The sequence below is a fragment of the Neophocaena asiaeorientalis genome, unplaced genomic scaffold (assembly GCF_003031525.2).
Source record: "Neophocaena asiaeorientalis asiaeorientalis breed wild unplaced genomic scaffold, Neophocaena_asiaeorientalis_V1.1 scaffold171, whole genome shotgun sequence".
NCBI classification, from domain to species: Eukaryota; Metazoa; Chordata; class Mammalia; order Artiodactyla; family Phocoenidae; genus Neophocaena; species Neophocaena asiaeorientalis.
In genome coordinates, this window is record NW_020174013.1 from 6,258,840 (window position 1) to 6,283,918 (window position 25,079).

A 25,079-nucleotide genomic window follows, 5' to 3' on the forward strand; every position below is an offset into this window, starting at 1 on the left:
TTGAGGAGCACGGACTCTAGGCACGCAGGCTTCAGTAGTTGTGGCATGCGGGCTCAGTAGTTGTGGCACATGAGCTCTAGAGTGCAGGCTCAGTAGTTGTGGCGCATGGGCTTAGTTGTTCCGCAGTATGTGGGATCTTCCTGTACTAGGGCTTGAACCCGTGTCCCCTGCTTTGGCAGGCAGATTCTTAACCACTGTGTCACCAGGGAAGTCCCCAATTCATCTTTCTTAACATAGTTTTTTTCCCCATGATCTCTTGCTTTGTCTTGTGTTTTTTTTCCCCTCATGGACCCAGTGTATAATAGTTAGAATAGTCTTTATTTTAAATTTATTTATTTTTAAAATTTATTTATTTATTTATATTATTTTTGGCTGCATTGGGTCTTCGTTGCTGCATGCAGGGTTTCTCTAGTTGCGGCGAGCGGAGGCTACTCCTCGTTGCGGTGTGCGGGCTTCTCTTGCGGTGGCTTCTCTTGTCGCAGAGCATGGGCTCTAGGCGTGCGGGCTTCAGTAGTTGTGCCTCATGGGCTCCAGAGCGCCGGCTCAGTAGTTGTGGCGCACGGGCGCAGTTGCTCCGTGGCATGTGGGATCTTCCCGGACCAGGGCTTGAACCTGTGTCCACTGCATTGGTTGGCGGCTTCTTAATCACTGCGCCACCAGGGAAGTCCCGGCAGATGGATTCTTAACCGCTGGGCCACCAGGGAAGTCCTAGAATACTCTTTAAAGCTGCATGAATATTTTCACATTGTGGAGATTTGTGAGTCTTTGTGTGGCAAGGCTGTAAAAATAGCTGGTTAGCCCAACTTGCTTTATATTTAAGAGTATCGGTAATTCATGAGGGTGAAACTGCAACTCCTGAGAGGAATTAATTTCAACCTGGTAGAAAATTATTGAAGGTTATGTGTTAGAAAGACATCTCTTGTGATAATAAATAAAAGATTTTATTTCCTGTTTTTTTAAATAATTGTTTTTGCCTTTAAGGTGTAATATGGTTGACTCCTTTGTTGCGTTTTCATAGTTCAAGGAGCAAACCCATTTTTTCTTTTGTTGAGGTTGTTTTCAGATTACTCAGTCCTCTACAGTTAAAGAAATATTTTCTATATTCTTCCCTATTTGAAAAGACTTTTTAAAAACTTGCTCAGTGTTGTATATCTTTTCATATAAATTACTATAAACAGGACAGCAAAGGATGACAGAATTAAATGAAATTGTTAGAAATTATGAAGCTCATTAGTATAAGGCTCTCAGGAGTGAAGATACTGCAGAAAATGTGTGTAAGAAATGTTGTTGTAATCCTGTATCCTGTGATTCATTCTTATTTCTGTTTTGTCCATGCTAGACTATAAATTTTCTGACCCTTGGTTTCCTGAGTGTTCCAAGCTTTGAAAAATATGATATCCTGTATGAGGTGGCCCATGTTTCTTATATTGGTAATTCATATATCACATAATTCACAACTTTAAATAGCATGTACCATTGTAGAATTATTTTAGATTATTTAGTAGTTTACAGGAAAAAATTAGAAAAATGCTTCAGTTACTGTGTAGCAAATACATTTTCATGAATTTATCTGTCTTTTCTTAGTGGAATGATTAGATCAGAGTGCATGTACAGTTTTTAAGATTTTTAATAAGTGTTCCTAAAGAGTCTTCCAGAAAGTATGAATCATTTTACTTTCATACTTTGCTATCATTTAGTCTTCTATATTTTCTTGTAGAAGTTTTTTTTTTTTTTTTTTTTTTTTTTGATATTTTTTTTTTTTTTTTTTTTTTTTGTGGTACGCGCGCCTCTCACTGCTGTGGCCTCTCCCGTTGCGGAGCACAGGCTCCGGACACACAGGCCCAGCGGCCATGGCTCATGGGCCCAGTCACTCCGTGGCATGTGGGGTTCTCCCACACCGGGGCACGAACCTGTGTCCCCTGCATCAGCAGGCGGACTCTCAACCACTGCGCCACCAGGGAAGCCTTTAGTTACTTTTTGTGTTATGGTACAAGGTGTCCATGCTAAGTTCCTTTGGGGGGTGCATGCATATTCAGTTGCTCCAGCACTGTTTGTTGAAAAGACTATCCTTTCTCCATTGCATTGCTTTTGTGCCTTTGTCAAATCGGTTGGTCATATATGTGTGGCTCTATTCTGGCCTTTCTGTTCTGTTCCATTGATCCACCTGTTACTCTTTTCACCATCAACACACTTTGGTTTATTTTAGCTTTCTAATACTTCTTGAAATCAAGTAATGTTAGCCCTCCAACTTTGATTTCTCTTTGTTAGAGTTGTTTTGGCTATTCTAGATCTTACGCATTTTTATATAAATTTTAGAATCAGCTTGTCAGTTTTTACAAAAAGTCTGCTTGGATTTTGATTGGGATCGCATTAAATCCATTGATCAATTTGGGGCAGAATTGACATCTTCACAATACTGAGTCTTCTAATCCTTGAACACATAGATCACTGGTTTCTTCCTTTTTATTGTTGAGTAGTATCCCTTTGTGTGGATGTATCACAATTTGTCTACTCATCTGTTGATGGATATTTCAGTTGTTTGCAGTTTTGGGCTATTACAGACAAAGTTGCTTTGAACAGTTGGTGCAGGTCTTTGTACAGACATACGTTTCTTCTTGGTTTGTACTGGCGTGGCCTTATCATATGGTCTGGATATTTTTAGCCTTTTAGGAAACTGCAACTGTTTGCAAAAGTGATTGTACCATTTTATATTCTAATCTGCAGTGTAGGGGAGTTCTGGTTTCCTCACATCATTGCCAACACTTCATAAGGTAAGTCTTTTTAATTTTAGGCCTCCTAATAGGTATGTAGCCGTCATTGTAAATTTTACCTTCTTGTGTCCTGGGTATTTTTATGCTCCTGTAAATCTTCTTGACTCTTGTTCTGTGATGCACTTAAGTTACTTGGAAACAGTTTGGTCCTTTTGGTTGTTGCGTTTATGAATTAATGTACATTGGTTAAGTGGATACAAAGCAGTCAGTGCTCAGTCTAGGGCTTTAATTGTTCCCAATTACTTAGGCAAGGCCTTTCTGTGTACTCTACCCAATACACCGTGAATTATCAGTGTTACCAGTGTGGCTGTTTGCAAACAAACACTGTTCGTGGCCCCGTGTGAGCACTGTGCACTGTTCCCGCTGATTCTTTCCCTGTTTTATGGCAGTTTCCTCACATGCATTCACTGATGGGTGCTGTGCTCGAGGATCACCGTCTGTGATCTCCAGGTTTTCTCACTCTGGTACTCTGGTACTCTGTCTTTTGAACTCTAGTTGCCTTGGTCTCCCGGGTCTCTCACCTTCGTCTCCTCACCTCTGGGAGTCTGCCAGGCTCTGCCTCAGTTTCCCCTCCTTCACTGTTGGCTGGAAACTCTGCCACGGCAATAAGTAAGGGCCAGTGTTAGGGCTCACCTTGTTTGTTTTCTGTCTCTCAGGGATCACTGTTCTTCATTGCCTGATGTGCCCGTGGCCTGATGCTTCATGTATTTTTTTCTGCTTTTAAACTTATTTATTAAGTTTTGATTTTGGGGGGTAAATTTGTAAAAACCAAAATTTGTAAATTTTGGTGGTTTCATACGGGTGGGTAGATCTGATCCCTATTACATTGTCTAGAAGGAGAAATCATGATCCTTTTAAAAAATATCTAAAAATCAAGGTATAAAATACAGGGTAATAGGTAAAGTGTGCAGGTCAAGAGATTTTCACAGACGTATACATTTCTATTACTACCACTCAGATTAAGATAGAAAAACTTTCTGATACCTCAGCAGATTCCATTGTGCCCATTAGTACCCTCTTCCTCCCCCCTCCCCAGATAACCACTGCTCCGATGTCTACTACCACCCGTTAGTTTTGCCTGGTTTCTGACTTCATCGCAGTGGAGTACCTATAGTATTTACCCTTTTGCCTGACTTTTTTCACTCAGCACCGTGTCTGTGGGATCCGTCTATGTTATTGCTTGTATCACTTGTTCTTTTTTCTGGCCCAGCAGTATTTATTCTCCTGTTGATGGATGTTCAAATGGTTTCCAGTTTGGGCTCCTGTGAATAAAATTGCTGAGAACATTCTTTTGGTATACTTAAGCTCTCATTCCTCTTGGATAAATACCAAGGATTGGGAATTGTTGGTTTATGGGGTGGATATAAATATACTTTAGTAGAATATTGCAAACAGGTTTCCACAGTGGTTGACCAATTTTCACTTCCTCTGTCAATTTATGTGAATTCTAGTCGGGCTTTTGTTGTGGCGCATGGGCTTAGTTGCCCTGCGGCATGTGGGATCCTAGTTTCCCGGCCAGGGCTCGAACCCAGTTCCCCTGCGTTGGAAGGTGTATTCTCAACAACTGGACCACCAGGGAAGTCCCGGGCTATATTCTTTTCTTTAAAATAAATTTATTTGTTTACTTTGGCGGCTTTGGGTCTTCGTTGTTGTGTGCGGGCTTTCTCTAGTTGTGGCGAGCGGGGGCCGCTCTTCTTTTTTGCCCTGGGAATGGGGTGTAGTTGTGGGGGAAGTAGGTAAAACATATGGCAGGTCAGATCATTAGAAGATTTATAAATCATGAGACTCTTTATTAATCAAAGCAAGAGAAATGAGTTGCATTGTGGGAAGATGCTGGCTGCTGTGTCTGAAATGAATGGGAGAAGGGTGGTGGTCTTGTGGTGCCGGAAAATTTGGTTGCTTGTAAATCGTTTTGTTTCTTAAGTTTTGAAATTGACAGCAAACGGAAAAATGCATGGTGGCATGTTAAGGCTGCATAAAATTCCAGATGGACTTTGAATATATTATAAGATTGGGCAGCCTTTGCCAGATGCAGTGTTCTTTGAATAAATAAATGTAAAGCAGAAATAGCTTAAATTTCTGATGGGATCCTAACTTGCTATATAACAGCTTATGAGTCATTGTATCTCACAATGTGAAGATAAAATTTCTGTGACAGGTTTCTTAAACCCAATAGAGTAAAAAAAACCTTGCTTTAGCCAGTTCTTGTTTTTCTTTTCAAATTAGACTTCGAGTTAATATTTCTTTTGCATAAGTCAGTTTTTCCTGAATATCTTCCAGGGTGTCTGTGGTGAAAATTTTCTTGATAATACTAAGCTGTTATTTAATTGTCTTTCTGATTCTCTCAGGAGAGTATAGCAGAGTTTTTCCAGGCTTTATGACATGTGATGACTTCATCACTCATGATAATGCATTGTGTGCTTGTGATTTCCAGTATTTTCAAAATTTATTTGTTTTAATTTCTAACACAATATTGGTAGATGTGTTACCAATGAAAACAAAACTTCTTTGAAACCCCTGATAGAATTGAAGAATATAAGGGGTCCTGAGACTAAAAAGCTTGAGAATTGCTGGCATAGGTGTTCTGCCAGAAAAATGTTTTAAAATTAGTGCTTTATAATAATGATTCTTAACTGAGGCTTAACTGGTGTGACTGTACCCTAGAAGTTTTAAATCAGGATTTCCAGGGGTGGGGTCTGGATATCTGTTTTTGGTTGTTTACAAAAAGTGAAAGCAATATTTAATTTGCTTTAATTTTAACATGATTTGCTTTCTTAATTAGGAACCATTGTCTTAGGAGATAAGAATTGTTTTCCAAATGTCAAAGAAAATTATATGAATTCATTAAAAAATTGTAATAGCAAATTTTAAAATTTAGCACTGTGTTAGGCACTGTGCTAAGCAAATCATGTGCATTACCTTAATTCTCACAATAACCTTATAAGGGAGAAATTATGTCCACGTTTTACAGATGATGACACTGAGGATTACAGAGAGTAAATAATTTTGCCCCCAACTAGGAACGGATGGAACTAGACTTTGATTTCAAGTGTGACTCTGAAGCCTGGTATCCCATCCACCTTGTGTTAGATCTGGGAAGAATTGTGGAAAGCACTGGGATGAGATGTGACAGAGCCCTTGAACAGTAACCTTTTTTTTTTTTCCCGTTATGCGGGCCTCTCACTGTTGTGGCCTCTCCCATTGCGGAGTACAGGCTCCGGACGCGCAGGGTCAGCGGCCATGGCTCACGGGCGTAGCCGCTCCGCGGCATTTGGGATCTTCCCAGACCAAGGCACGAACCCGTGTCCCCTGCATCGGCAGGCGGACTCTCAACAGCTGTGCCACCGGGGAAGCCTGAACAGTAACCTTTTTTTTTTTTTAACAGTAACCTTTTGATGGTTACTCTTTGTGGTGTTTTATGTCATAACTCTGTGAGTCTGTCCTCGCAGCAGCTGATTTGAGTGTTGCTGATAATTTTTACCTGGTCTAATGTGAACATTTCTTGAGGTTCCGTCTCTTCTACCCCATGAGAAAATCAGTATTGATACAAAGATAAATGACCCATCTTTGTTCTCAAGGGACTCTGTGAATCAGATGACTGTTGCACAAAGCATACTGTGACAAGTAAGTACCTTAAGCTTATGTGGGTGCTGCTTTATAGCAAAGAGGTGGGGACTCCTCCACCTGGAGGTTGGTGAAAGTCTCATGGGTTAGGTACCAGAACCTCAGAGACTCCTTTCAACTTTACATGTGATCTTCTTACTTCTATTAACTTTTCATCCACTCCAGTATTCTCCCTGTTTATCTCATGCATTTCTTTATAGAAGCAGTCAACTCTTGGCGCTTACCTGTTTTTGATCTCCCAAGATGGGCCACTTTTCTATTTTGTTCCCTTCCTTTTTTAATCTTCAAACCCCAAATTTAGTTGTATAGTTATAATTATGTGTATTTATTTGTATATATTTCGGAAATTAACGTTATACAGAATGCCAGTTGAAATTAGTATTTTGGCAAGATGATACAAAGATATGGAGAGAAGGAAGACATAGGTAAATAAATGATTATCGGGACTTCCCTGGTGGTGCAGTGGTTAAGAATCTGCCTGCCAATGCAGGGGACAGGGGTTTGAGCCCTGGTCCGGGAAGATCCCACATGCCACAGAGCAACTGAGCCCATGTGCCACAACTACTGAGCCTGCGCTCTAGAGCCTGTGAGCCACAACTACTGAGCCCACGTGCCACAACTACTGAAGCCTGTGCGCCTAGAGCCCATGCTCCACAACAAGGGAAGCCACTGCAATGAGAAGCCCACGCATTGCAATGAAAGAGTAGCACCTGCTAGCCGCAACTAGAGAAAGCCCACGCACAGCAATGAAGTCCCAACGCAGCCAAAAAATAAATAAATAAATAAAAATTAAAACATAAAAATGATCAACTGTGGTGGTTGTCTCATTAAGGAAAAAAACAGTTTAACATGGATTAAAGTTTAGTTACAGTTTTCCTTCTCTTGAGTCCTGTTCACTTTTTTTTTTTTTTTTTTCTGTTCACTTTTTATTTGAGGTATTTTTAGGAAGCAGAAAAGAGAGAATAACGTGCTAATTATGAACGAACCAGCCAACTTTGTCCTCCCTTATTGTGACATACATATTTGCTTCAGATTCTTTTAGTGCTGTGTGCATCCCTTCCCAACTCCGTTGCTTTCCTGGTTTCCTCATAGGTGAATTGCTATCTCAACTTCAGTGTGTGGTTTTTTTTTCCCATTCGTGTATTTATAGTTTTGTTACATATGTATGTATTTAGAGCATTGTTTTTGCATCTTAAAAAATGGTGTTTTACATATGTGTCCTTCTACAGATTGCTTTCTCGCTCAATATCAAGTTTTTGTGATCTGTCCATATTGATATGTGGATTCACTCATTAACTTTTAGCTATTGAGTAGAATCCCATTCCATGACTATGCTGAAATTTATCCATTGTTCTTTTGACTTTTCGCATTTCATTTGCCCCCCCCCGCCCTTTTTAAGGTTTAGCTTGTTCTCTTTTTGATATAATTTACATGCCATATATAACTTACCACTTTAAAAGGTGTACAATTCAGTGGTTTTTAGTATATTCATAAATTTATGCAACTATAACTATTATTTGATTCCAGGACATTTTTATCACTCCAAAAAGAAACCCCGTACCCATTAGCCGTCCCTGTATTTCCCTCCACTAATCCTCTGGCAACCACCAAGCTACTTCCTGTCTCTGTGGATTTGTCTATTCTGTATTTTTCATACAAATGGCATACTATAATATGTGACCTTTTGTGTCTTTCACTTTTGTAATATTTCATTTATTATGGGGTTGGCCAGAAAGTTCCTTTGTTCGAACTAATACAGCCTAATACAATCTCTCAAGGTTCATCCACGTTGTAGCATGGATCCGCACTTCATTCCTGTTTATGGCTAAATGATAAATATCCCATTGTATGGATATGCTACATTTATTTATCCATTTATCAAACATTTGGGTTGCTTCCACTTTTTGGCAGTTATGAATAATGCTGTATAAACATTCATGTACAAGTTTTGTATTGACATGTTTTCTGTTCTCCTGGGTATACACCTAGGAATGGAATTGCTTGGTTGCATGGCAACTCTGTTCAGCAATTTGAGGAACTGTTGAACTGTTTTACAATGCAGCTGTACCGTCTGACATTTCTACTGATAATGTACAAAGATTACAATTTCTCCACATTTTTGCTTGTTATCTTTTTGATTATAGTCATTCTGGTCAATGTGAAATATCTCATAGTAGTTTTAAAATAATTAAATAATTTTAAATTAAAAAATATTTCATTTTTATTTTTGGCTGCATTGGGTCTTTACTGCTGTGCGTGGGCTTTCTCTAGTTGCAGTGAGCAGGGGCTACTCTTCGTTGCAGCGCGCGGGCTTCTCATTGCGGTGGCTTCTCTTCTTGCGGAGAATGGGTTCTAGGCACGTGGGCTTCAGTAGTTGGGGCACATGGGCTCTAGAGCACAGGCTCAGTAGTTGTGGTGCACGGGCTGTGGTGCACGGGACTTGTTACCTTTTTAGTGTTGGGATCTTCCCTCACCAGGGCTCAAACCACTGCACCACCAGGGAAGTCCTCTCATGGTAATTTTGATTTGCATTTCCCTAGTAACTAATGATGTTGAACATCTTTTCATGTATTAATTGGCTCTTTGTATATCTTTTGGAGAACTATATTCAGATCCTTTGCCAATTATTTAATTGGGCTGTCTTGGGTTGTCTTCTTCTTTTTTTGTGAATGGTTTTTTAAAAATTTATTTATTTTAATTTATTTTGTTTCTGGCTGCGTTGGGTCTTTGTTGCTGTGTGCGGGCTTTCTCTAGTTTTGGCGAGCAGGGGCTACTCTTCCTTGTGGTGCATGGGCTTCTCACTGTGGTGGCTTCTCTTGTTGCAGAGCACAGGCTCTAGGTGCACAGGCTTCAGTAGTTGCAGCACGTAGGCTCAGTAGTTGTGGCTCACGGGCTCTAGAGTGCAGGCTCAGTAGTTGTGGCGCATGGGCTTAGTTGTTCCACGGCATGTGGGATCTTCCCAGACCAGGGCTTGAACCCATGTCCCCTGCATTGGCAGGTGAATTCTTAACCACTGCGCCACCAGGGAAGCCCTGGGTTGTCTTTTTATTGTTATAAGAGTTCTTTATATATTCTGGATACTAGAACCTTAAGAGTTACATGATTTGCAAACATTTTCTCCCATTCTATGGGTTGTCTCTTTGCTTTCTTGAGAGTACTTTTTAAGCACAAAAATTTTAATACTAATTCTAATTTACCTGTTTTTTTCTTTGGTTGCTTGAGATTTATTTAGGGTGCCATAGTGAAGAAACTATTGCCTAGTCTAAGGTCATGAAGATTTACACTTGTGTTTTATTCTAAGTGTTTTATAAAAGTTTTAGGTCTTACATTTAGGTCTTTGATCCATTTTGAATTAATTTTTGTATGTGGTGTGAGGGCCCAGCTTTATTCATTGTATGTGGATGTCCAGTTGTTCTTAGCACCATTTGTAGAAAAGACTGTTCATTCCCCCAGTGAATTGTCTTGGCATCCTTATCCAAAATCATTTAACAAATGTATGGGCTTATTTCTGGACTCCAGTTATATTCTAATTAATCTATGCCTATCCTTATGCCAGTACCGCCGTCTTAATTGTTGTAGCTTTGAAGAATGCTTTGAAATCTGGAAGTGTGAGTACTCTTTTTTTTTTCTTTTTAGTGTGAGTACTCTTAAATTTGTTCTTTTTCAAATTATTTTGGCTATTCTGGGTTGCTTACATGTCCATATGAATTTTAGGATAGTTTGCTAATTTTTGTGAAAAAGACAGTTGGAATTTTGGTAGGGGTTGCATTGAATCTGTTGATCAACTTAGGCAGTACTGCCATCTTAACAATGTTAAATCTTCCAATCTGTGAACATAGTTTTCCCATTTACTTAAGTCTTCTTTAATTTTTAAAAAATTTTATTTTATTTTTTTATTTCTTTAATTAATAGTAATCTTTTATTTATTTAATTATTTATATATTTATTTTTGGCTGTGTTGGGTCTTCGTTTCTGTGCGAGGGCTTTCTCTAGTTGCGGCAAGCAACTCTTCATCGCAGTGCGCGGGCCTCTTCACTATCGCGGCCTCTCTTGTTGCGGAGCACAGGCTGCAGATGCGCAGGCTCAGTAGTTGTGGCGCACGGGCTTAGCTGCTCTGCGACATGTAGGATCTTCCCCGACCAGGGCTTGAACCTGTGTCCCTTGCATTGGCAGGCAGATTCTTAACCACTGTGCCACCAGGGAAGCCCCGTTATTTTTGATGATAGTTCTATTCTTTTAAATTTTTCATTGTCTAAATGCCAATTCTTGCCATTGTGGTTGTTTAATGTTTTTAGGATGTTAATGGCATGGGAATCATTTCTTGTTCAGAAGCCAGTAGAAATTTATACAAATATGTAAATGAAATTAACTTGTACATTTGAAAAAATGAGTTTCAGATGCTGTTGTGGTGATTTCTGTGTTTGGTTAGATTGAACTTGAGAGATTTTATTCCTTTTCGCCCAGTATCAAGAGATTGTACAAGAAAATAAGATTTGCTGTTGTTACCATTATTTTTAGAGCTTGTTGCTGTTTTAGCTCTATAGGGTACACGTTAGAATTCAGTTAGCTGTGTTTTATGGAACAACAATTTATCAGATCCTAATTAGGTAAAGAGTATAATTTTGTATGTGATATTTGCTGGTGCTAATAGTGCCAATGCAGCAGTAACTTCATTGATTTCCACTGGTGAGATGTTATTAGACTTGCAAGTAAATGGCTCTTTTATTGCTTCATTTCTCTTTGAGTAGTTCATTATAAAGAACAATCAAAGAATTTTAAATCACATTATTCTGTTTTGGAGCTAGATGCATGTTTTTCTAAATCAGTTTCTAATTTTTACAGGTCCATTTTCAATTCAGAGTTTTAAAAGTTCGAAGGTAGAAAATATTTGATACTTAGCCTATTAATTGCCCTCATACAACTCAGAAGAACTACAACTAGGGGGTCACATATGATAAAATCTCTCGTGGTCCTGGGTCCGTATGTAAGAAATTTATAAGAGAGAATTGTGAGGAACAGAAATGTGTTGCTGTGTGCGTGTGTGTGTGTGTTTTGTCACTGTCCAGAAATGAAGGCTCTGAGGCCTAACCTTGGGCTTTACTTCTTGTGTGAGAATCCAGTCACCCCCTCCCTGACTCTGAGTTCTCAGTACTCCTGCTATTCCCATAGCTACAGTCTCCTCTGGTCCGGTCCAGGTAAGGCTGCAGAGGATCTGTGAGCCTCTACAGGTATTATATTTTAAAAATTTTTATATCTAAAATTATTTGGAATTATATCTGTAAATGACATCTAGTAATTTTTTTTTTAAAAAGAATATTAAATACAGCATTAAAAAAAAATCTCAGGCAAAACTTTGTCTTCCCTTTCCATCCTTTTCTTCCACCTCTGTTTCCCAGAGGCAAACACTTTGAATAATTTCTTCATAATAGCAACTTTTTTGCTCACTGATTGCCTCCAGCACCTTGATTAGTGCCTGTTTTTGGTGCCTAATACAGTTGACCCTTGAGTAATGCAGGAGTTAGGGACACCAACCCCCTGCACAGTTGAAAATCTTCATAAAACTTTTGACTCCCCCCAAAACTTAACTGATAAGCCTACTGTTGACTGGAAGCCTTATACGTAACATAAACAGTTGATTAACACATATTTCGTATGTCATACAGAATATATACTGTATTCTTAAAGTAAGCCAGAGAAAAGAAAATGTTAGGAAAATCACAAGGAAGAGAAAATATACTTACAGTACCAGGCTGTATTTATTGATACCATAAATCTAATTATAAGATGAATCGTCTGTCAGTACCTACGTCAGTATTGTCTTATGCAGTACAAAACACTGTAGATGTTACGTGTGTTACTAACACTAGACATTAAAAAGGAAAAAAAATGTGAGAAGAAGTTCATATTTATTAACAGGTATAGTGATCCGTGCTATAGTGATCTTCATTGATAATGAAGAATCAGCAGTATGATTCTTTTTTTTTTGAAATAAATTTATTTATTTTTGGCTCTGTTGGGTCTTTGTTGTTGCACGCGGGCATTCTCTAGTTTCGGTGAGTGGGGGCTATCTCTGTTGTGGTGCGTGGGCTTCTCATTGGAGTGGCTTCTCTTGTTGCAGAGCATGGGCTCTGGCGCGCAGGCTTCAGTAGTGTGGCACATGGGCTCGGTAGTTGTGGCTCTCAGGCTCTAGAGCACAGGCTCAGTAGTTGTGGCGCACAGGCTTAGTTGCTCCGCAGCGTGTGGGATCTTCCCAGACCAGGGCTCGAACCCGTGTCCCCTCCATTGGCAGGTGGATTCTTAACCACTGCACCACCAAGGAAGCCCAGCAATATGATTCTTTATGGTAGCCTAGTGTAATTGATATGATTGCTTCACAGTAGCCTAGCCTATACGATAATGAATGAATCATTTAAAAAGTTTTATGGCATAGAGTATTACAGTTATATTCATAATACACTATTGGAAACATTGATACAATTTTTTAAAAAAACCCACCTACCTGTGATAAGATGCTGATAAGCAGTTTTTCCAGTTACTAGAGAGAGAGGCAATTTAATATAATGAATGGTAATGTAATTCTTTGAAAGGAAAATTATAAAACAGTAAGAAAACTAACACAGTAGTTTTTATTAAATATCATTCACCTTATGCCTATATAAGGATAGACTACTATCCACGTTTTATGAATTCATGACATACCTTTTTTTTTAATAAACATTTAAGTGAAAAATCCCTTTTTAAAAAAATTTATTTTATTTATTTATTTTTGGCTGCGTTGGGTCTTCGTTGCTGTGTGTGGGCTTTCTCTAGTTGTGGCAAGCAGGGGCTACTCTTCCTTGCGGTGTGTGGGCTTCTCATTGTGGAGGCTTCTCTTGTTGCGGAGCATGGGATTTGGCTCTGTTGGGTCTTTGTTGTTGCACGCGGGCATTCTCTAGTTTCGGTGAGTGGGGGCTATCTCTGTTGTGGTGCGTGGGCTTCTCATTGGAGTGGCTTCTCTTGTTGCAGAGCAGGGGCTCTGGCGCGCAGGCTTCAGTAGTTGTGGCACATGGGCTCGGTAGTTGTGGCTCTCAGGCTCTAGAGCACAGGCTCAGTAGTTGTGGCGCACAGGCTTAGTTGCTCCGCAGCGTGTGGGATCTTCCCAGACCAGGGCTCGAACCCGTGTCCCCTCCATTGGCAGGTGGATTCTTAACCACTGCACCACCAAGGAAGCCCAGCAATATGATTCTTTATGGTAGCCTAGTGTAATTGATATGATTGCTTCACAGTAGCCTAGCCTATACGATAATGAATGAATCATTTAAAAAGTTTTATGGCATAGAGTATTACAGTTATATTCATAATACACTATTGGAAACATTGATACAATTTTTTAAAAAAACCCACCTACCTGTGATAAGATGCTGATAAGCAGTTTTTCCAGTTACTAGAGAGAGAGGCAATTTAATATAATGAATGGTAATGTAATTCTTTGAAAGGAAAATTATAAAACAGTAAGAAAACTAACACAGTAGTTTTTATTAAATATCATTCACCTTATGCCTATATAAGGATAGACTACTATCCACGTTTTATGAATTCATGACATACCTTTTTTTTTAATAAACATTTAAGTGAAAAATCCCTTTTTAAAAAAATTTATTTTATTTATTTATTTTTGGCTGCGTTGGGTCTTCGTTGCTGTGTGTGGGCTTTCTCTAGTTGTGGCAAGCAGGGGCTACTCTTCCTTGCGGTGTGTGGGCTTCTCATTGTGGAGGCTTCTCTTGTTGCGGAGCATGGGTTCTAGGCGTGTGGGCTTCAGCAGTTGTGGCTCGCGGGCTCTAGAGCACAGGCTCAGTAGTTGTGGTGCACAGGCTTAGTTGCTCCGCGGCATGTGGGATCTTCCCGGACCAGAGATTGAACCCATGTCCCCTGCATTGGCAGGCAGATTCTTAACCACTGTGCCACCAGGGAAGTCCCAACATAACTTCTTCTTAATTTTTTTGATATTTCTAAGCTACGTGGTTCATCTGTGAATTCTTTTCCTTTCTTTTTTGTTTTTTTTTGGGGGGGGGGCCGTGTAGCATGTGGGATCTTAGTTCCCTGCCCAGAGTTCGAACTTGCGCCCCCTCCATTGGAAGCACGGAGTCTTAACTACTGGACTGGCAGGGAAGTCCTCATCTGTGAAGTTTTTCAAATTGTTGCAAACCTCTAAAAAATTTTCCAATGTACTGTATTTATTGAAAAAATTCACATATAAGTGGACCCGTGCAGTTCAAACTCACATTGTTCAAGGGTGAACTGTAAATCTTGGTTGAATGAATGCAAAAAGTTTGTCCTTATTCTCTTTTAAGACTTGATAGTTGACTATGCAATTCTAGGTTGAATGTCATTTTTCCTCTTGGATGGCATTGCTGTGCTGTCTTAGCACAGAGTGTTGCTGTTCATCTGTGATTCCACTCGGATTCTGGTTTCTTTGCTTGTGCCTACACTTCTTTCCTGTAAATGGTTGCAGTCTTCTCATGCTGTCACTTAAAAAAAAAAGTTAAGTATGACACGATGACATGAATTCAATCGGGACACTCAGTCTCACTGGACACTTAGTAAGGGGAAATTTTCTTGAATCATCTCTTTGATAGGTCTTCCCTCATCCACCCCCACCAAAACAAACAAAGAGGTAAAAGAATCTGTTTTCTCTGTTGTTTCTTTATGGAACTTTTGTTAGTGGGATGTTGGACCTCATGCATTCTTCTTTACTATTTTAATCTTTTGGTTTTCAGTTATCTCTTTGTTTTAATTTCATTTACATTATCCTCTAAACCTTCTATTAGTTTTTTATTTGTGTTATCAAATTTGAAATGTGTTATCTATTTGTTTCTGATTGTACTCTTTTTAACTGGAGTATTCTGGGATTAAGTAATTGTATTATAGATAGACTTTCAACCCGTTTCTCCTGCTTTTTTGCTCTCACCCTGCTTTCTTTCTCATAATACTTGGTAGCTTCAAGGGATAAGTCAGTACTCGCCCTGTGCCCACCTTCTCTGTGGCGTCGCTCTCTACGCACATAGATTTTCACTTCCTTCTCTTGACTAAGTGTGTACTTTTCCTTTCTTTTAAATCTATTTTCCATCTTTTTTTGTTGTTGAAAATCTTTCTTCCATTGTTGCTTTTTTTTTTTTTTTTGCGGTACACGGGCCTCTCACTGTTGTGGCCTCTCCCATTGTGGAGAACAGGCTCCGGACACGCAGACTCAACAGCCATGGCTCACAGGCCCAGCCGCTCTGCGGCATGTGGGATCCTCCCAGACTGGGGCACGAACCCGTGTCCCCTGCATTGTCAGGCGGACTTTCAACCACTGCGCCACCAGGGAAGCCCTGTTGCTTCATTTTTTATTGTCATTGAAATGTTAACACATTTTCATTGATATTTTGGTGTAGTTTCATGGGGGAAGAGGAGATAGATGCATATGTTCCATCTGCCATCTTAAAATTGGAGTTCTTCCTTTGAGGCCTGGGTAACTTAATTTTATGGTTGTAATTCAAATGACAAGTTAAATGTGTAAATTTAAAATCAGTTCGTTTGAAAAAAATATTGAATGAAAGAAAGGCTGATTAAGTCTATCTTAATAACCAAATAGGTAATGTACTTTGTAATAATGCATTTTTTGAATTTTATTTGTGTAGAAGAAATTGAGGAAGAATCTGAAACAACAGTTGAGGCTGACTTGACGGATAAACAGAAACATCAGTTGAAACATAGGGAGCTGTTTTTGTCTCGCCAGTACGAATCTCTGCCTGCAACACATATCAGGTAAGAACTCTTTAGAAGTTGATCTGAAGTACTCAGTAATATTGTGACAACTGGGAAAAACAAACAGACAAACTAAAACAACCTTTTTGAAGCATTTTCCAAACTCTCCCCAACAATCTTGCTCAAATTAGTTCACTAAAGGCTTCATTATGTAATCTTATCTTGGAAATTTATAGTGTATATTAGCATTTTAAAGCCCTGCAAATGTCCTTTAGTAAAGTAACCATGTTAGCTTTGTTTTAGTCCAGCCATTTCCAGTTTATTTAAGTATGTATTAGCATCTTGCAGAACAGTGTCCAGCAGATACCATTTTGGGAAATGCTGGTCTTCTCCAGATTCCCAGAAAATAATATAGTCATTGGAGTCCAAGAACTAGAACCTGGTTCTAGATCTGGTTCCCGGCACTTGTCTCTTGACCTTGTAGGATACAAGGCTTTTGATTTATTTATTTATTTTTGAGGTCCTCTGGGATGAAAACTTTATATTCTTTATTACTCACTCACTTGTATCTGATATGTGTAATGATGGGATGTAAAAGTGAAATCCAGTCCCTGGTTTGTAGTTTTGGGAGAATGGTGGTGGTCTTTTTGATCCGGTAGTGGTAAGATTTAAGCATAGATACAATTCAGCTCTTTCTGAGTGCTGTCTGTAATAGGTGCATTTTGGAGGTATAACAAAATGTTTGAACTCAAAAACTTCAGAAGGAGTTGGCATTTACTCAGCCTTCGAGAGATTGGGGGGCATGTTTCAGGTAAAGGGAACAGGTAAGCATGGGTGTGTGCAGGGAACAGCCTGTGTCCAGGATACAGTGTTTTTGTCCCCTAACGTTAAAGGAATTCCTTCAACTGTTGTTCACAATCTTTACTTCTTTTATTCAACTCCTCACTAGTTATTATTGTCTTAAAAACTGTTTATATATGGAAATAAAATGTATTAACTGTTTATTTAAAAAAAATTGGCCCCTCTTCTTTAGCCGTGAATGTTGGTATTGTATCTAAGTCTGTCTTTTTTGGGCTCAGACATGTTTGGAGACTTCCTGAAGCTCCAGTTTGGTCTTTGTAACACAAACACACATGCCCCAACTCCCCGGACCTTTGTGTATTCTTATACTTCTCTTTTCAGAAATGGACACAGAGATCTTCTGAGACAGGAAGTGTATCACAAAGATACCAGAATCACCTTTCTCCAAATCTTTTCAGAGATAACTTGATCCTCCTCAGTAGTTAACATCATATCATTGCTTTATTTAGGTTTTTTGGGGGACACTGTGTTTATTTTTGTTTCAGAATTGCCTTTAGTAGTATAAAATTGAAAGTAAATGTCCATTAGTAGGGAATTGGTTAAATGAATTATGATACAGCAACTACAACAGAATATTAGATTTCTGTTGTTATAGAAACATTCTATTGTATGTTGATAACTAGAAAATAATCAAATTCAAGAAAGTATGTAAAAATGGGGACACTGTGTTTAGATTGGCTAGAGTTAGTATGTTCTGTGTGACTTACGTCCTGTGTTAGAAAAGATAATCAGGCCAGTTAATGTGGGAATAATATTTAACCTAAAAATAAGGGTATTTCAAGAAATAAGAAAATTGCTTTAAGATATAGGTAACTAATAAATGCTGAAGAGCCATATGCATTTATCATTTAATTGGAAGAAGCTAGAATATAAAGATTCATTTTAAGCTCAAGAAGTTATGTGGCCAGTCATAAGACTCTTGCCAGAACAAGAATCTGACAAATGGTTTTAAAAATGTATCCAAAACACGCAAGTATATTTTTAATTTACCCTCCTGATAGCTTGGAATCTGTTTATAAGTAATGTTGGTTTCCTTTAACAGATTGCTTGGAATGGAAAAACTAGTGAAGTATTTTTCATGTTTCATAAGGACTGAGAGAGTATATTGAAATGTAATTATCAAGACACCCCTTTGTTGAACATAGAAATTACATAGAATATACGATCATTCAGTCATGTTGCACACATTTCCTGAGTATATTCTCAATTAGGGAGCTTGCTAACTGCTTGATAAATAAGACAAGGTTCCCCAGCTTGTAAACTTAAGGAGTTTACCTGGTGGCAATTATTTTGAATATGAGGAAGAGATATAGACATTTGAAGCATTTGTTTTTTTAAATTTTTTTGTTCTCCAAGCTGAGAGGGAGTAGTGTGGAGGCATATTTTCTCATTTATGGCTCTCATTTTCAAACAGCTGAATGGATTTAGGGGCAGTCTCCAGCCAAAGCACAAAGCTGTGCTAACCAGCCCTCATGCTGATGTAGAACAAGTGCACATTGGGGTGATCTTGACATTTTGCTAACGTTGAAGTCATGCCCTATTTATCTGTGCTTTAACAGGAGAAAATTACTGAAGTCCCATTGTTCTTTGGCAGCAAAGAGGGGTAATTTGATGAATACTGGCTTTTGATTCTTAGGGGCATTATTAAGTGCCCAGAATTTCCTTGGTGCTGTATGGAACAGAGGAGAAAACCTGACTGAGGCATTCCTGAGGTCCTTTGTAGTTTGGGAGCTATAATACTAACTGGGTGCTACAAGCTTCCCAAAGTGGCAGGGAGGCAACTCTTCCTTCCTTCTAATTTCATTGGAAGAGAATGAATAGGACCAGGACTTTTCTGGGTAGAGTTAGTGATTCAGCTCTTGTTGAGGATTTGTTTGTATCTATCTTGTTAGGATAGATAGGATTTGAACATGAGAATTCCTTTGGAACACTTTTTGGGGTGAAGGGGAGAGACGGCATGCTTCTTGCACAGTGCCTTAGGTCATTAATAATAGATTATATGCTGCGTGGGCTATAAAGCACTATAAAATTTATTGTTATGCCAGGTGCTAGACCTGTCACTTTGTGTGTGTGTGTGTTTGTGTGTGTAGAATACTGTGTTCAGTTATATAGAGCCCATGTTTATTGAACTTGGCTTTTAAAAATTCTAACATTTATTGAACCTTTGTGATAGGTGTTATTTCAGTTGCTTTACATGTATTTTATTTGATCTTCCCAATGACTTTGTAATGTAGGTCCTCTTATTATCCTCATTTTACAGATGAGGAAACTGAAACAAAAAGGTTTAGTTTTCAGTCTCACAGCTTTTAAATGACAGATTCAGATCTTGAACTCAGATCACGTGGCGGCAAATATACAATATTATGATATATCAAGCTTTCTCATGGAGGGCTAAGCAGTGAATAGGAAATCTTTTGTGTACATATTTTTTGTCACCAAATGAAATGAATTTATAAAGCATATATAGCAACCATGATAAAGGGAGAAACGGAAAAGTTTCTAGCCAACAAGAGGTATTTGGGGGATGGAATACTGAAGTTCTTGTCTTAACACTCAGTGTTGATGAGGGTGGGGAAATAGATAATTCTTCTATATTTGAATGTTAATATAATCAGAGAAATCAAACTTTAATGTGTGAATATCCTTTGACCCAGCAATTCCACTTTTTTGATTTTATCTAACAGAGGTTCTCATGCAAGTGTGTAGAAATATATATACTGATATGTTTATTGCAGAATTGTTTTGTTTTATTTTTTTAGTTAAAGATTTTTTTGCAAATAAATGAGGTCATTTTCATTCATAGATAGGAGTCAGCATCACAAATGTAAGTAGGAACTTGGTATTTGATAGGTTTCAGGATTGCACTACTATCAGAAAATGCAAGCAACTTTCATATTTATTCTTTTCTATATTTCTACTTTTCTCTGAAATGAAAGCACATTAGGTATATAATGGAAAAAGTATTATTTAAAAGTTTGTCTTAGAGGAAAACATAGGCAGGACACTCTATGACATAAATTACAGGGAGATCCTTTTTGACCCACCTCCTAGAGAAATGGAAATAAAAATAAACAAATGGGACCTAATGAAACTGCAGAAAAAAAAAAAAGTTTGTACATTTGGACGTTAGAGAGGGGAAATGCCGTTTTGCATCCATTTTAATCCCCTGCCTTTCATGACAACCTGGCTGGTTTTGATGAAGACAGAATAGATGGGAATCTACTAAAAACTAAACTCATCTTTATTCTCCCTTCCCCAGTAGTAGTAAAGTACAATAGAAACATTAGCTACTGTTATCGTTTGATAGCAGACCTGTTTCTAATTTAGGGGTACATTTTCCAAATGTTTTTGTTGCAAAATGCTGTTTCCTTCAAGAATTATTCTGTCGGTTTATATTCCCACCACAGTATATTATGAATATGCCCATTTTGCTGTTTCCTCCACATCACTGCATATTAAAATTTAAAAGTAAACTTTTATTGTTTATTTTATGATAATGGAAGAATTATAATTTATTGTTGAAATGGGAAAAACACACAAAAAGACACACACACCCCTGTAATCCCTCCACCCAGCAGCACTGACATTTTGGTGTATCTTCAGTGCATTTTCATTCCTAATCTTATGTGTATTCTTTGGATTTGGGCTGCACATTGTTGGAGTTTACTCAATGGCAGAGGAGCTACATTCCTTGTGTGCAGCTTCCTGTCGTTAAGCAGTGCTTATTCTTCAGTGCTGCTATTGTCATCTTTGCTCTTTCTAGGTTGGTTGGTTTGTTTTTAAATATGTGAGAAATTTGGTAGGAAAATGAATGATGGAACAGCAGGAGGAGGGGAGGAGGACAGTTAAATAAAGGCTGGAAAAATTCCATTCTTGAGACATTAATAGACATGCCTGATAGGTTTGATATATATGAAAGAGCAGAATGAATCTAGAGTAAGAATACTTTGGGGAATTCCCTGGCAGTCCAGTGGTTAGGACTCGATGCTTTCACTGCAGGGGCCTGGGTTCGATCCCTGGTCAGGGAACTAGGATCTCCCAGGCAGCTGCGAAAAACAAACAAACAAAAAACCAAAACAATAATATTTTGTTACTCAGAAAGAGTGCTCATTCAAAAGCCAATCCAAGTGTCACGATCTTATAATGGGCAGAGATTTCTTAATTAAGATCATGAAGATATTCTTCTATGTTTTCTTGAAGTTTTACTGTTCCACCTTTTATATTTAGGTCTGTTTTATGCATATGGTGTGAAGAGAGGTCAGTTAGAAAATTAAGTTTAAAAAGATACTATTGGGCTTCCCTGGTGGCGCAGTGGTTGAGAGTCTGCCTGCCAATGCAGGGGACATGGGTTCAAGCCCTGGTCTGGGAAGATCCCACGTGCCACGGAGCAGCTGGGCCCGTGAGCTACAAATACTGAGCTCTGCGCGTCTGGAGCCTGTGCTCCGCAGCAAGAGAGGCCGCGACAGTGAGAGGCCCGCGCACCGCGATGAGGAGTGGCCCCCGCTTGCCACAACTAGAGAAAGCCCTCGCACAGAAACAAAGACCCAACACAGCCAAAAATAAATAAATGAATAAATAAATTAAAAAAAAAAAAAAAAGATACTATTTACAGTATCATCAAACAATATCAAACACCTAGGAATAAATCTAAAGAAAGACGTCTAGGGCTTCACTGGTGGCACAGTGGTTAAGAATCCGCCTGCCAACGCAGGGGTCACGGGTTCGAGCCCTGGTCCGGGAAGATCTCATATGCCGCGGAGCAACTAAGCCTGTGTGCCACAACTACTGAGCCTGCGTCCCACAACGACTGAAGCCCACATGCCTAGAGCCCGTGCTCCGCAACAAGGAAGCCACCTCAGTGAGAAGCTTGCACGCTGCAACGAAGCCCCAACGCAGCCAAAAATAAGATAAAAATAAATTTAAAAAAATAAAAGATGTCTAAAAAGAGGGAAAGATGTGTAAAAACTCCACACAGAAATTACAGAGTATTGCTAAAGGAATTAAAGATTAAGTAAATAAATGACAGTAAGTCTGTTTTTCCCAAATTGATCCAAAGATTCAATGTAATTCCAAAGAAAAGCTTAGCAGGGTTGTGTGTGTATGTGTGTGTGTGTCTGTGTATGTGTATGTGTGTATAAATTGAGAAGCTGAGTCCAAAATCTCTGGGAATCGAAAGGACCAAGAACATTTCAAATCATGGTTCGTGTACTTCTGGATGTCCCCGTAGACCCATTCAAGAGGGCCTTTTTGAGATCAAAACTATTCTCATAACAACAGTAAGATGTTATTTGCCTTTTCTCCATGTTGATTTTGCAAAAGCAAAATCATGTGCAAAAGCAATGGTGGGTAAACTGCTGGCACCAAGTCAGCAGGAATCACGTCAGTGTCACCAAACTGTGCTATATTCGTCACTGTACCGTATGCATTTGCAATTAAGAAAAGAAAAAAAAAAGACAAGTTCCACTTAAGAATGTTCTTGGCAAAACAGTACCATTTATTAATTTTAATAAGTCTCAACTGCCTTTTTTTAAAAATTGAGGAAAAATTCACACAACATGTTAACCACTGTACAGTATACAGGGTACAATTCAGTATAAAAGATTCAGTACACTGACAACGTTGTGCAACCATCACCTCTCCCTTATTTCAAGAGATTATACATCTTCATTTTCCGATGTATGTAAGTCAAATCATTATGCTGTACCCCTTAAACTTAACATGGTGCTGTATGTCAATTATACCTCAATAAAACGGGAAGAAAAAAAGAGATTCCACATCTTTTTAATGTTGCATGTGCTGAAATGGGAAGTATGCATAAATCGTTTCTGCTGCATATAGAAGTGGGATGATCATTTTGAGAAAAACCTCATGGGCTTGTTTGAAATATGAGCTAAACTAGCTACCTTTTTCATGGAACACCATTTTTGCCTGAAATAACCACTGAGAGATGAACTGTGGTTATTTTTTAAATTTTATTTATTTTTTTTGCGGTACGCAGGCCTCTCACTGTTGTGGCCTCTCCCATTGCGAAGCACAGGTTCCGGACGTGCAGGCTCAGCGACCACGGCCCACGGGCCCAGCCGCTCCACAGCATGTGGGATCTTCCCAGACCGGGGCACGAACCCGCGTCCAGTGCATCGGCAGGCGGACTCTCAACCACTGCGCCACCAGGGAAGCCCAAACTGTGGTTATTGAGACATGAGTATTTGACGGATGTTCTTTGAAAATGAAGTAAACTAGTTACTTATGTGAAAACCTGGTTGTCTGTTAAGCCAGACATTGAAGAGATTTGCAAAAATGTAAAATAACGCCACTGTTCTCATTAATTTGGGGGGGGGGAATATAGTAATTATTAATAACAAATATTTGCTAATATGTTTATTTTTATTTTAAATTAATGTCAAATTTTTAGTTTTAATTTCTATCATGGTAAATATTGATAGATGTAACCCACAAAGGCAAAAGTTCATTGAGGTTCTCAATAATTTTTAGGAACTTAAAAGAGATCTTGAGGGGGCTTCCCTGGTGGTGCAGTGGCTACGAGTGGCTACGAGTCCACCAGGCAGTGCAGGGGACACGGGTTCGAGCCCTGGTCCGGGAGGATTCCACGTGCCGCGGAGCAGCTAAGCCTGTGCTCCACAGCTGCTGAGCCTGCACTCTGGAGCCTGTGAGCCACAGCCGCTGAGCCCGCATGCCACCACTAGTGAAGCCCGAACACCCTAGAGCCTGTACTGTGCAACAAGGGAGGCCACTGCAATGAGAGGCCCGCGCACCACAATGAAGGGTAGCCCCCGCTCACTGCAACTAGAGAAAACCCGCGCCCAGCAGCAAAGACCCAACGCAGCCTAAATAAATAAAAAAATAATAAAAAAAAAAAGAGATCTTGAGACCAAAAAGTTTGAGAACCATTGATAAAGTCAGTCTTGAAGAACAAAAATGTTAGAGGTTTATATCATTCGATATTAAGACACTTGTATAGCTACAGTAATTAATGTACGGTAGTACAGGTAAGTGGATTGTGAAATAAACCAGTGGAACAGAATAGAAAAGCCAGAACAGACCCGCATATATAGTACAACTTGATATTTGATGAAGGCGCCTGTGCAGTGTTGTGGAAAAAGGGTGGTCTTTTCAGTATATGGTGCCAAATCAGTTGGGGCCCTAGGGGAAAATAAATGAAGGCTTCCCTTTGTCTCTCCCTATCTCTCTCTCCCCTCCTCCCCCCCCACTATTTTTTTGTTGATGAATTGAGGATTTTGTTTCTCACCGTTTTGATTTTGCTGATTGTATCCCCCTGTGTTCAACCACGTTCCCCTCTCCCTCCTATTTCTCGTGAATTGGTAATAGAGGACGTGGTTTCCTTCATTCCTCCTGCCCTGCCTTGGGGAAGAGTGAAGTACAAGAGACAAAAACTTCTTCATAGGTGGTGTTGTACATTAGGAGGTATATAATCTCTCATTTCTGGATGTTACTGGCACTTATTTGATGCTTATTGCCTGGAGTTCCATTAATCACAGTTGTTATAGAGTGGTGATATTCTAATTATACTGTTCTTCATATACTAGTTGGAAGGCTTCTGTGTTTTTTGGTTATGACTCTTAATTTTAGTTTTATGTTTTAGTGTATAACAACTTACAGCAGAGGCTATCAACTTTATCAGACTCAGCCTCTCTTTTACATATTTTTTAATACTTCCTATGCTATTCTGGAATGAAATTCATAGATAATTTATTACTACACATGTGATACATAGTTTGGCTTGGAATTTAATTTTGGGTTGAAGATGACTAACCCCAGTGTCCTCAAACATCTATTGTCATTGAAAGTAGTTTTATATCACATAGATTCTCCATACTCTGCATATTACCTGTTTTTTTCCAGCTTTTAAATCTTAGAATTCTCTTATCCATTGTATCCTGAAATTTCAGGGATGCCTCAATGATGAGGATATTTGGTAGATCATTTTATTCTATTTTATTTATTTATTTTTAAAGCTTAAAGGTTAAAAAAAAATATTTATTCCTCCCTCCCTTCTTTCCTCCCTCCCTCCCCCCTCCCTTTCCCCATCCCTTCCTCTGGGCTTCTTAGTTATGGCAT

At 39.0% G+C, this 25,079-nt stretch overlaps 1 protein-coding gene across 4 annotated transcripts in view; it reads left to right on the forward strand.

Annotated features, from left to right (window-relative positions):
* Positions 1-25,079, forward strand: part of MTA3 (metastasis associated 1 family member 3) — a 196,583-nt gene that overhangs the window by 77,664 nt on the left and 93,840 nt on the right. For all 4 annotated transcript variants that reach the window (XR_003004294.1, XM_024753600.1, XM_024753599.1 and 1 more), the window contains exon 4: positions 16,055-16,181. Coding sequence is in view for 3 of the 4 variants with exons in the window: in XM_024753600.1 (XP_024609368.1) it covers positions 16,055-16,181 (127 nt within the window). In the remaining variant the exon portion in view is untranslated. The remainder of the gene's footprint in view (positions 1-16,054; positions 16,182-25,079) is intronic.